Source organism: Corvus hawaiiensis, chromosome 9 (assembly GCF_020740725.1).
Source record: "Corvus hawaiiensis isolate bCorHaw1 chromosome 9, bCorHaw1.pri.cur, whole genome shotgun sequence".
NCBI lineage: Eukaryota > Metazoa > Chordata > Aves > Passeriformes > Corvidae > Corvus > Corvus hawaiiensis.
In genome coordinates, this window is record NC_063221.1 from 8,473,681 (window position 1) to 8,486,289 (window position 12,609).

Here is a 12,609-nt window from a genome sequence, read left to right on the forward strand (position 1 = left end):
CGTGGAAGCCCTGAGTTTCCCTGCTAAGTAGATGAAGTAAGGGATGCGGGTAAAGAGTGTCCAGTCTTCACCTACAGTGAACCAGTGAGAATCTAGCCAGAGAGCTCTAGAGCTGAGGCAGGCAGTGCAGTGTGAGGACATGGTGCTTACCGGAGGACACTGGCAGATGAAGCCATCGGGCATATTGCTGGCGACAGCGCAGGTACCGCCGTTCTGACAAGGCTTCCGGGGACACACGTCTATCACACTCTCACAGTGACGACCTGAGAGGGAGGGACAGGGACAGGGGAGCAGAGAAATGTGTGTGTGCTCACTCCAAAAAGCCATCACAAAGCAAAACACTCCTATGAATAACCAGCGAGCTGAGCACTTCAGTGAGACTTTTCCCTCCAAAAAGAGAGGGAGCATCTCTTTGTATAGCATGTGGTCTCTACGTAGCTGCCTAAGCAGTGAAAGAGCAAAGCCCAACCCCAGAATCCACAAGGTGTATTTGGAGACAGCTGACCTTGTCTGCCTTTGCAAGAACACACACAACATGGCACAAGACAGAATTTGCTACTGTCACCTCCAAGTCAGCCAGGCAGAGAGGCTGAAAGTCATGTATTACACCAGTTTGGGGGTTCCTAAGACTTTACTTTTTAGGAGATGCTCAATGAGTCCAAGGGCAAATCACACTGTAACATGAATGAACAACCCTCAGGAGCAGATGCACCATGAGTGAACAGGAGAACCAAGCAGAGTCTCTTCAGACTGATCAGCCAGACAGAGGCCTTACTGCACTGACCAGTTTTGCAGCAGCTCCCAGAGTCAAACTGACAGCAGACTTCTAAAAGATGGCGATGACCTAAGCATGACTTGGACCCCCTAGGAAAACATTAATAGAAGTCTCCAGACATGTGCAGCCAAGACTTTGCAGACAGGAGCAGACAGGGCAGGATGGCCCACAGAGTCCTGGCATCCTACCAGTCACAGACCACAGCAAAGCCACCTCATCCTCCCCAGGAAGAAGGGTCAATGTGGAATGTGCAGAAGACAGACAACTAGAGGAGGAAGCAGGCTCCCCCTCTGTGCCTAACATTTCCAGACAGACTTCATGTCAGACACAGCAGCTCTCCCTGCTCCTCCTGGGGTGCAGCAGGCCTGCACTCCCCACACCACAAGTTCCAGCAACCCTTCCATGAGGGTCAGAAGCTACATGAAGCATAATTCATAAAGACAACCTTAACAGACAGGCTTAAAATAAACCCATCTGATGGCCTGCATCAGTGTCCCACCAGCTCCACTTCCCTCATACATCACTCTTTCAGGAACTTCTTTTGGCAGTCTAAGTAATGCATTCAAAAACTATTACATGAATTCTTCAAATTTATGTCTTTGTGATTTCTTTGCATCTGAAACTCACAAATTTAGTGGAAAATCACAGCATCTTTAAATTTTAAGAAAAAATAAGAATAAAAACTGCTGGTAAATCATGCAGGGAAAGTCACTGGTAAGCAGGGAAAGTAAAAGGTTTTAATGGAGGAAAACTGAATGCATAAGAAGTTAAACTGACATGGAAAATGGAAAGCTGAAAGTTAAGACATCTGGAGACTATTAGACCAAACTTAAGCCCAGTGGGAGGCAGAAAGCAGAATAGCAGCAATACTAACAAAGAGGAGATCTAGAGAGAGTGAGACATAAGTCTCACAGTGTGAAATTCTTGCAAAGTTGTGATTCAGAGTTGGATTGTGGAAGGATCACCAAGCTAGGAATGTGCAGCCTGTCTATGCACAGAATACTCCATCCTGACCACGTCACCAAGGAGGAAAGGCAGCAAGGAGTAGAAGAAGAGGCTGAAAGCTAATTATGATACCATGACACTGATTTGTAGAGAAAATGCACATGCTGCTTTGCAAAAGGAAAAGCCATGGAGAAGCTGAAACATGAACTGTTGCACTTGCAATACTAGAAATGTGAAATTATGAAGGAAAGAAAAGTACCACAGGGAAAGAAAAGTCCTGGAAGCCAAGTGTCTCAGGAGATTCCTTTGTCTGAGACAGCTCTGGAAGCCAGATTTCTTAGAAGGTTTAAAAGAAAGGTTTAAAAATTGAGACATGTTGTAGAGAAACAATCAGACATTGTGAAGGGAAGTGACTAGATAACACCACTGCCAGAAAGGGAAAGAACTACCATTTCTCAAGATACTGCTGTGAAATTGGAAGCATGTTTAAGACTACTCACCAGTGAAGGCACTGCGACAGATGCACCTATAATCATTTGTCAGCTGGACACAGTCCAGGCTCCCTCGAGGGTTGCAAGGATTGGAGAGGCACTCATTGATATCCCCCTCGCAGCGCTCTCCTGCGAAGCCTTGAGGACAGAGGCAGCTGTAGCCTCCGATCTGGTCAATGCACTGCCCTCCATTGAAGCAGCGAGGAGCTCCCGAGTCTGAAATGCAGTCATCAACATTCTCCTCACAGAAACGGCCTGTCAACACAGGAAAAAGCGACAGCTTGAGGATACAGTGCCATGGCTGCCTTTTCCACACTGCTCATCAAGTTTTAAGGCCATGTCACACACAGTCCCTGAAATAAGCAGGTAAAGATCCCAGCTTAATACACTCCATACCCTCTGCAGACAGCCGGCCTCAGAGCAGGCTTAGGGTACATGTGTTTTACATCCAGGCTGTCCTCAATGCTAGGCCATACTGGTACTTAGCAGCTTTCATACTTGACTTAATTTAAGGGCATAATTAAAAACACCAAACCAAACCAAGCCCAAAAAAGATGCACTTAATTTAGCCCTGAGACTGAACAGAGCCCGGGAGCCCTGTGCTGTCCTTGAAAGGCTGCAAGCTGCCATCAGGCCCTGCACTTCAGGCAACCCTGGAACTGGACAAAGAACATTTGTAGCAACAGCATTAAAACAAGCAACAACAAACCAACAGATAAGCAGCTCTGATGAAACACTGATTACTCCAGTGTGGCTTCTGGGGACCTACAGTGAACCCCTGCCATCAGCTAGGGAGGATAATTTCTTCTCCTCCCTGCGGGATTTCCTTTCAAGGGACAAGGTCTGGTGCTGGTTCTGCCTTCACTGCACGGTATAACAGATGCAAGGGGACAGAGAGGGAAAGCTGAGCAAGTAGTTTTGTCTGTTATTACTGTTGTTCCAACCAGAGCAAGTAAAATCATTCACCTAAATATGGAGGATGCTTATACTGGCATCAGTAAAGTATTAATTTCAGACTGGGCCAGGACAAAAGCTTTACTGTCCTAAAAAATTATATCAAATCTTCTCCAATTCCTTTCATTTACAAAAAAAATAAATCTGTCACATCCAAAAAGTAATTAATCTCAACAAAGAAGGACTGAAGGATTAAATGCAGTACACTCAGAACCTCTCAAAGGAGGGTGGGGGATTTAGTAGAATACAGAAATTCTGACAATGCAGATATTGGTAGATAAATACACTCTTGGATGTAGAGACCTAAAAAGCAGGTTTGTTTCTGGTTTTGTTTTATTGCACTTTTTTTGCCCTTTTTTTTTTTTTTAATTGAAGAATAATATTAAGAACAATACATGAAGAATCGGTAGTGCAATGACTTACAATGAAATAAACACTTATCCAGAATGGGGAGATGTGCTGAGAGCCACACTAAAGTGAATGAACTGGTAATAAGCATGGGCAGGAGGCAAATATATTATTCTATAATTATACTTATATTTACTTTATGAACCAAGAATTTAGCTCTATCTGACATCTGAAGATTTTGCCTACATTGAGATGACACACTTCAGAAAGAAAAAGTTCAGAGGAATGTAACATTTTTAACTGACTTGAGAAATAAACTTTAAAAAAGAACATAAAGTGAGAAAGCATTCACTGACGGGTTAAAATGTGAAATCCTGAATATTTTCAAAGGTAGAAGCCAGGTTCATAGGTCAGATATAACAGGGAAGGCTAGGTTTCAAGAAACATGAGAATAAACAGGCTGTGGAACCATGCTTACTGAAAATCACTGATATAAACTATGGACTACTTTTTTTTTTTCTCTAAGGAGCTTTTAATAAAAGAGCTTGAATTTGCTGAAATAGTTTAAGGTAGCCTAGAGTCACTCAATTTCTTTTCCACAAAAGACTCCAGGACAGAGGACAATGAAAGGCAAAAATTTTAAGCAAGTAAAGGACATTGGAAATTATGCAAAAACCAATAAAGTTTCCTATTTATTTCATAGCACCTTAGCCAAAAAGAAACCTTGGATTTACTGTATCAAAACAGATAGGTTTGGGAGAGACCTTAACAGCAATCTCATGCATCCAGATTGCCAAAGACAGATCATACATTCCCAAGGGATCCTGCCACGACCTATTCCTTTAAAAGAAAAAAAAATTAAAGGTGGGGGGGGAAAAGCAGCATTTATTTTTAAAGAGAAAATATGTATCTCAAGGGATTCAGTGTACTTTGGGAACATTCTTCAAAGAACATAATGCGTTCCCTTTAGACTGTGTCTCATGAAACCAGTAGTCAAAGAAGAAAATTCCCTCTTGTAACATTCACTTAATTGCTGAGCTTCATACCCCGAGTTCCTGGTGGGCAGGAGCACTTGAAATGATTGACGAGGTCGATGCACGTCCCTCCGTTCTGGCAGGGCTGGAACTGGCACTCATCCACTTCATATTCACAGTTGACACCCTGGTATCCAGCCACACACTGCCAGCAAAGAAATAAGTGTGAATACTCTTCTAACAGATACATTAGCAGACATCTCAGAAAGGCTAACACAGACAGGAGGAGCCCTTCAATGGGGCAGATTAGGACTGCCTTTGTAGCTGAACAACTGCAAGTGATTTCAAGGGCTGCACAGCCAGCAGCTTAAGCACACAACTCGACCGTGTGACACTCAACAGCACACTGCAAATTTGAATTCGAGTGATTTGACTGCTGCAAAACAGAGCAGATCAAATCCTGATACCCGCTAGCACTGAAACTGGCTTAGTAGTTTTGGCTTAAGGTTTACACAAAACTCATCCTTTCTCTCCAGGCATGGGCTTCCAAGGTGTTCTACCATTCTGTAAAGCTTAGCAAGGTTGATATACCATGATCTCATGGCCTACACTGCTCTCTGCATCAGCAGTAGGAAACAGAAAGCAGTGGAATGCACTTCCCGCCCTGAGAGGGAAGAGATACTTGGCCCATCGAACAGGGAAAATACAATATTCCTTTAATACATTTTACAAATATTTTAATATAAACCACACCTCAGGCAAAAAGACTTTCCAGATAAAAACCCCCTCTCTAGTGACACAAAGAGTTCAAATGCTCATCAACCACAGCTCCTTCCAATCACACCTCTTAATCCAGTCTTAAAAACCTCTCAGGAGCACCATTTCTGCTACAGCCAAATTAAAAATTCCTTCCAGGTGCAGGTTGCTTTTATCCCCTCTTTGAAGGTACTCTACCACTTGCATGTGTTTCTGATTTCTTCTGATTCCTTTGTATCACTATGCCCTAAGTATTTAGGCCTCTTCCTAGCAAGCCCCCAGCATTACCTCGCACTGGTATCCACCCAAGTGATCCCGGCAGGTGGCTCCGTTCTGGCAGGGGCTGGACTCACACTCATCCAGCTGCACCTCGCAGTAACTGCCCGTGTAACCCACCTGGCACTGGCAGTGGTGGGTGTTCCCCACGTTGAGGCAGTGACCAGAGTGCTGGCACAGCTGGTCCACTGGGACTCCTGAAACAAAGTTAAATCAAGTGAGCAAACACATAAAACATGCTTGCTGCCAGTGCTGGTAGCTCAGCCAGGAATGGATAGGGGTACGTCCAAAAATTCAAAGGCTGAAACTTAAAAATTGAAAAGTTACTCCTTAAATTACAGTGGATCAGAACCAAAACTGGCTTACAAATGAAGTCACTGCTCTGTCCTCTTTGGATCACTGGATTCAACATTGGCATTAAGTATTTGTACTGCTGTATTACTTTACCACTGGCTGGTGAATACATATGTGAATTACTATTGCTGCCATACAAAGGTTCAATGTTTGTACCTAGAACGTTCCCAAAATTATGGGAGCTTGACACCTTTCTCCTTTGACACTGAACCTGCTTGTCTGGATTTCCTGGACAAAAATGGCATGACACTGTCCATCTGCCTGGGCTACAAGCCATGTTCCTGGACAAAATTCACTCAAAACCCAAATCTTTTACATATACATCATCTGAAGTAGAAAATTACTACTTTGAGGGGCCATGGTATAACCTATAAGGCTAAATAGTGCATGTAGTAATTAGTATTCTCTTCAAAAATACTTATCATGAGTTACAAGATGCCTTTCTTGTACAAGGATGACACATCCAAAACCTAGCTTGTCTGGGATTTAGCAGAAAGGCATGAAGAGCTGATGCGTTTTCCAAAAAGGCAGTCCATGTAAAACAGTACTACTGAAACTCTGAGACCTCATAAAATATTTAATTCTTCCTTTCTGATATGTATTTTACTTGAGAAGTGACCATCATCAAGCACCTAGAGGCAAAGCTCCCCAGGATGTCCACAGGTGCAGGGGCGAAGGAGATGCATGGGGCAATGTTTTCAGTTAAAGCACAGAGGATGCTGATTTACCTCTCTGTGAGGCTGCCACTTGACACGAGACGTTGGGCACGTCGCAGTAAGCGCCAGTCCAGCCAGGTGGACAGACACACCGAGTCTGGGCCAGAGTCTGGACACACGTGCCTTTGTTCTTACAGGGAGACTTGCTGCACAGGTCCATAAGTGACTGCAGAGAGAAAAAAAAAAAACAAACACATGAAATGTGGCAAGTAAGAAACACCACTCAGAGAACAAGTTCAAGATGCAAAAAAACGGACCTCTGTAATACTTATTTCCCTGTGGCACTGGAAACAGTAGGACAGTACTTCCCAAGTCTAAGCCAGGTATGTTACTGACAGTCTCATATGCCTAGGAAAGTGCAAGTGTACAGAGGAGTAAACCCCAGATGGCAGCATTATTTCAAACTTCTCACACTTTACCATAAAGGTGGATCTTTGGCTGACTTAGTTTGAGAAAATCTGGTTTTATCTCAGACTAGCTTTCTACTTCCACATTAGCAGGAGGCTCCCAGCTATTCTCCCTAGCTCCCCCCATCTTCACTGTGTTTTGAGGATGACAGATGTGTTCCACATTTTGATCCATGCTTTTCCTTTCTATCATTAGCTCACCATACCTGCTTTTGGCCCCATTTGCTACAGTATGGTCTCTCTGAGTTTCTGTGTCTTCCAAGATTCAGTTGAAACCCCCAACAGTTTTATGAACTGAAGATGGGCTAAACTATATTGCTTTTCTTGACTCCTCATATAAAAACAGAGTCTAAAACTCAATAAATCATCATATGAAAGTGAAGACCCAAAATAACTCTGTCTGACGTAATACAAACCAACCACTAACCATAATTTCCTTTTTAAGCAATTCACCTGCAAATTAATACTGCTATTTGATTGATTTCAAGCTGACTTGGGGAAGGGTGAGGTTTTTAAAGTGAGTAGCATTGAATTTTGGATGTAAAATGCAATTTCAATTGCAGAAAGTTCTGCTTTTCAGATGCAAACTGTCGCCTCACAAAGATTAAAGTAAAAAAAAAAACAACTGTGCTTTCACAGGCAACCAAAAGGAAACTTGGAATTAAGTTTTATCACATGTAGTTGAGCGTGAAGAAGAAAAAACACTGAGCCTCTTGCTTCTGCATTTGTAATGAGTAGCTGACTGTTTTACATGCAAATTCTAAAACTTATGAATCATTGTCTGATTTTGTGCTGCTTATTTAGCTTTGCTAATTAGGTCAAGCCAGTTTACCACTAAGACAAGAACTACAGTGTAGCTGTAATCTATAAATCTCCCCAATACAGCTTTGAGTAGTACTTATAAATTTAGAAAGTTCTGGTTCCTTGTATAAAATGGGTAATACATTACAATCAAGCTTCTCTGAACATAAAGCAGACTTTCTGAGAATTCACAACATTTAATTTGGGAAAAGGAACATTAATCCTTTTCTCCAGTAAAAACAAAGCAAACATAACAGAAGAGGAACTACTGAACTTCACAGTACTTCACGATCACTCTCAATGCTGATTCTCCCAATGAGGTCTAAGTGGTGTGCCCAGAATGCATAATTAGGGTAGCAGAAGGGCTGCTTTTTTCTATCACTTCATTACTTTGCATTCACTTCCTCCATTAGCAATACCTAGAAGCAGACCTGACAATTTAATGTCTAGCAACATACTTCTGAAAAGCACCTCCCCCACTGCCACTAAAATGCTTTTTTCCAACACTCACTGCTTTACAAAGACATGTTGGCACGAAAGAGAGCTGCAAAATTCTTACAAAATTGTAGTGTTTTCCAGCAATTTAAGAAATTCATTTTTTTTTTAAATAGCAGCACTCAAGGCTGCTGGTGAAGGAAGCCAATATAGTGTTTACCATTCCAAAAGTAGAAATGGTCTCAAATAATTCTTGCTGTTTTGATAAGAACAGAATCAAAAGAAAGAACTCTCATTTGAAAAACAGCATTCTGTTTCCACTGTGCTATGCCAAGTTAGAGTTTTTAATAGGTACTAGTCAGTCATTTACAGTATTCAGGGTTTTCAGCTCCTGTGGAAAACTGTAAACTGCCTGAACTTAAGCATGCAAGTACGGCTAGAGATTTTTATTGAGGTTGTGAACAGGACAAGCACGTCATTTACTGCCCCAAAACATTTTCTGGCTTCTCATGAAAAAAAAAATCTACAATCAACCCTGATTAAAATTTACCTCCCTGTAAAAAATGAACCAGTTAAATCTAAATCCTGCTAATCAGACTGATATTCTGCATTTTGTTTTGTGCTTGTTTGCCGTTTGGGTTTTTGTTGGTTTTTTTTTTTTTTTTTAATACAGGACTCTGTCTTCAATCAGGACAATTTTATGCTTTGAATGAAATGCAGCCATTTTCAAGGCTAACAGCTGGTTTTCATTTAAGAAAACTAATCTAGAAAGTTCCAGTGACACCTGCTCTCGTAAATAACCAAACACTTTTCTCCTCCTTGCAAAAAGACAGGAGTTGGAACTAGATGATTTTTACAGTCTCTTCCAGCCCATTCTATGATTTCCAGTTTTGAACAGGGGCACCTAATGGGCAACCACCCCTTACCAGGACTGAAGGAAAGGAGCTCAGCCACGTTTGGCACCTCACATCTCTCCCAGTCAGCTTTGCTGCTGGACAGCTCAAACAGCAAAGCCCTGGGCAAAAGAGGCCACATGAAGTCACCCACCTTGCAGTTCTTGCCAGTGTAGCCCAAGGGACATATACACCTGTATGTGCCCAGACTGTCCACACAGGTGCCCCTGTTCAGGCAAGGATGAGAGTCACACTCATTGATTTCTGTGAGGCAGAAGGGTCCCGTAAACCCCAAGGGACACTGGCAGGTGAAGGAATTGATTCCATCCACACAAGTGCCTCCATTGAAACAGGAGCTGCAAGAGAGGGGGAAGAAAGGTAAGCTGAGACAAAATGCAATTAGCTCACAGACAAAACAGCACATAAACCCGACTGAAATAAGGGAGAAAAGCAGGTGACAGGATCTTCCGATCACTGCTAACTTCTTGCTGAAGAAGCATAAATCAGAAAACAGCAATCCTAGGGGATTCCAGCTCACCCTCCAGCTCACTTCCTTTTACCTCAGCAGGCCAAGAAAGTAAAGCAGGGTTTTAATGAGTCATTAGTGATGGATGTAACTTATTTAATGAAATCTTCCCAGCTTCAATGTGACCGCAAACAGTACCTCGTGTGGCTTGCTTGAACTGATAAATTTTATTACAAATTACAATTGTATTACAAATTATGAGAAACAAAACAATTTGCCTTTTTTAAAATCTTCAAAGGAGTCAGAGGTATGGTTTCTCAAGGAAAAAGTTCATACAACATGCAAAACACAAGCATGTTCTTCACTGAAATGATGTGAAAGTATTGGTATTGCTAAATCCCTTCCTTCTCTTCTCATGAGAATCTTAAGTCCTGATTTGTAAAACTACTTATACATGCCCTGGCAGAATTCAGATCAAAGGAATTATCCCCCTCCCCCCCAATCTTCTGATCATAAGAACTTCTGCCAGATTAGGTGTCCTAGGGAGAAGTGACTGGGAAAGTTTGGAGAATTGATGCCTCATGCAAAATTGACTCCGTTTTCCTTGTAAAGGCACTCCTGCTCCTCTGAGAATAACCCTAGATTAGACTTGAGATAATCAGTTTGATAAAGTACACAAACCAAATTTGTGCCTGCTATCTGTTTTGTGCACTGTCAAAAGGTATTTCCATGAGAGAAGTCACTGACTCACCTCCCTGAACTCACAGTGCAGGGAAGCAAGTTTTAAATACCTAAATTCTGACTGTGATTACGGTAGAGATGTCAACATTAACCTACTTATCAAACATTTAATTGCTTATCAGAAGTTCCTCTGTCTTGGGGGCTGAATTCTGTTCTACAGGGAGAACAAACTGCCGTTTACATTCATGGCAAAGCAGGGAAGACAGAGGAACTGCCAATCACTTGGTGCGTTTCACTGAAATCAGGTACCAAAAGGAGAGGGCACTCTCTCATAGGCAGCTTCTCACACAACACACGGAAGAATCACTTGAACCAAATTCAAATTAGCCAACCACCATGGTGCTCTTAAGTACAGCTCGGTAATTTCGGTTGAGAAGGTGTGACTGGTTTATCTTGGCAGAGCGTTGAAAATTGCTACATCTTTAATTCATACCTGCAAGACTGGTTCCTGTCCTGACTGATAACAAAAACAAAAACAGGATGAACCTCAAGGAAGAGCCAGGAGTTCTGCTGAAACACCCAGCCTACTTCACTCCATTAAACAACTGTTGTGCAAATTAAACATACCCTCATCAGTGACACAATCCCGTTCTTAAGAAAAAGATATTAAAATACCTCCTCCCCAAATGCAATTTTATAACAGGTAGGAAAGACCTTTTCTATTCGTGCAGAAAATACATGAGAAAAACAAGAGTTTTGCATAATTTGTCTCCAGTAACTAGACTAGAACAGATTACTTCTGAACTATTTTTTTAACCATTTCAAGTTTTAAAGAAATCATTATAAATTGTTTCCCATTTGAGAATCTGAAGTTACTTACATCAATCCTAACTAAGCTTAAAATAAATATGAAGGCAGATGATGGAATCACATGTTTAACTCTCAAAGAGCTCTTAAAACTACCACATGAACCATTTATATAAGGACCAGCTGTTGAACGTCTCAACTCAGTTCCACACCTCCCCCTTTAGAACCACCAGGTTTTATCTCAACACTGCTACACCACATCCAATTTGTGAGCATTAAAAGATCTCTGATGATTAAATCTTTCCAGTACAGAATTTAGTGGATTTAGTGTTTCTCCTGGTTGCTTCGTCATATAATTTGTTGTCAGTAACTCAGGACTAATTTTTTTTCTGCCTAACAGTTGGCCATTGCTTCCATTTTTGCAGCTTTTGTATTTCTCAACACAGTAACCATTCATAAGGAATTATTTCCCCTCCCCTATGTGATAACGGTCTTTTAAAAATATGAATTATTTATATTTCAATAAGCTAGCATCTCTAACTGTTTTAGCTTTTGTTAAACACTATCACATTCATCCTATAATGGAACTAAGTTCCTAACCAGTTGTTAGAAGAACATTAGAAGAAATTGAGGACCAGGCAACTGTCTTTCAGCTAAGCCAGCTTTCCTTGCAAGAATCACAAGTATGTCTATGAGAAATGGCAGCAAAACAATCCCCCTGGTTAAAAACTGCTTCTGAGCAGGACTGGCTTGAAGGCAGGAGCACCCAGTGTGTGAGGGTACCTCACCTCTCAGTGCACTCGTCGATGTTGTTCTCGCAGTTGGTTCCCTCAAACCCAGGCGGGCACTTGCAGGTGTAGCTGTTGACATAGTGGGTGCACGTGCCCCCATTCCTGCACGGCTCACTCAGACACTCGTTGGTGTCTGTTTGACATTTATCCCCATGAAATCCAGGCAGGCAGATGCACGAGAAGGAGTTTATCCCATCCACACACGAAGCTCCGTTCTGGCAGGGATCTGAGACAGAAGCATCACAGTGAGTGTTAAAACGGGTAATAGTGAAGGGCCAGGCCTAGAGTAGCTGCTTTAAGGGAAAAAAAGAGACACACAGACCAGAGTGTGACAGAGTACTGACAAGTTTTTCTGAGCCACTTTACGGAACAGGTAACTGCAAAGCATTATCAATAAGAAATTCACAAAAAGGTGTGGATCAAGGCCAACCTTCAGGGCCTTCCTGCTGGAATTTGTTCAACCAAAACCCAACACCTCTTGGTTTAAAACTCAAATGCTGCTTTTGTGACAGATGCTTACTGATACAATAAAAACAGCGCAGCAACTGTTTCTTCTTCCTTACAAGTTTTATTCATAAGAGAACTCAGCACATTCTCTCTTTCCCAGACACTGCTTAACACAAGAGAGAACTTGTGTGCTTAATTTTCAGCATGAAAGCAGTCCAGCCAAATCAAATGTGTATGTGTGTATTAGCACATATATGAGCATTTACGCATTACTGAGCACTTGACATTTTTC

At 41.9% G+C, this 12,609-nt stretch overlaps 1 protein-coding gene across 2 annotated transcripts in view; it reads right to left on the bottom strand.

Moving 5' to 3' along the window:
• NOTCH2 (notch receptor 2) overlaps positions 1–12,609 on the bottom strand; it is an 83,233-nt gene that overhangs the window by 15,344 nt on the left and 55,280 nt on the right. For both annotated transcript variants that reach the window (XM_048312450.1, XM_048312452.1), the window contains exons 17-23: positions 11,868–12,096; positions 9,280–9,481; positions 6,602–6,755; positions 5,532–5,716; positions 4,560–4,692; positions 2,221–2,466; positions 151–263 (exon numbers count right to left, since the gene is read on the bottom strand). In XM_048312450.1, the coding sequence (XP_048168407.1) occupies positions 151–263; positions 2,221–2,466; positions 4,560–4,692; positions 5,532–5,716; positions 6,602–6,755; positions 9,280–9,481; positions 11,868–12,096 (1,262 nt within the window). The remainder of the gene's footprint in view (positions 1–150; positions 264–2,220; positions 2,467–4,559; positions 4,693–5,531; positions 5,717–6,601; positions 6,756–9,279; positions 9,482–11,867; positions 12,097–12,609) is intronic.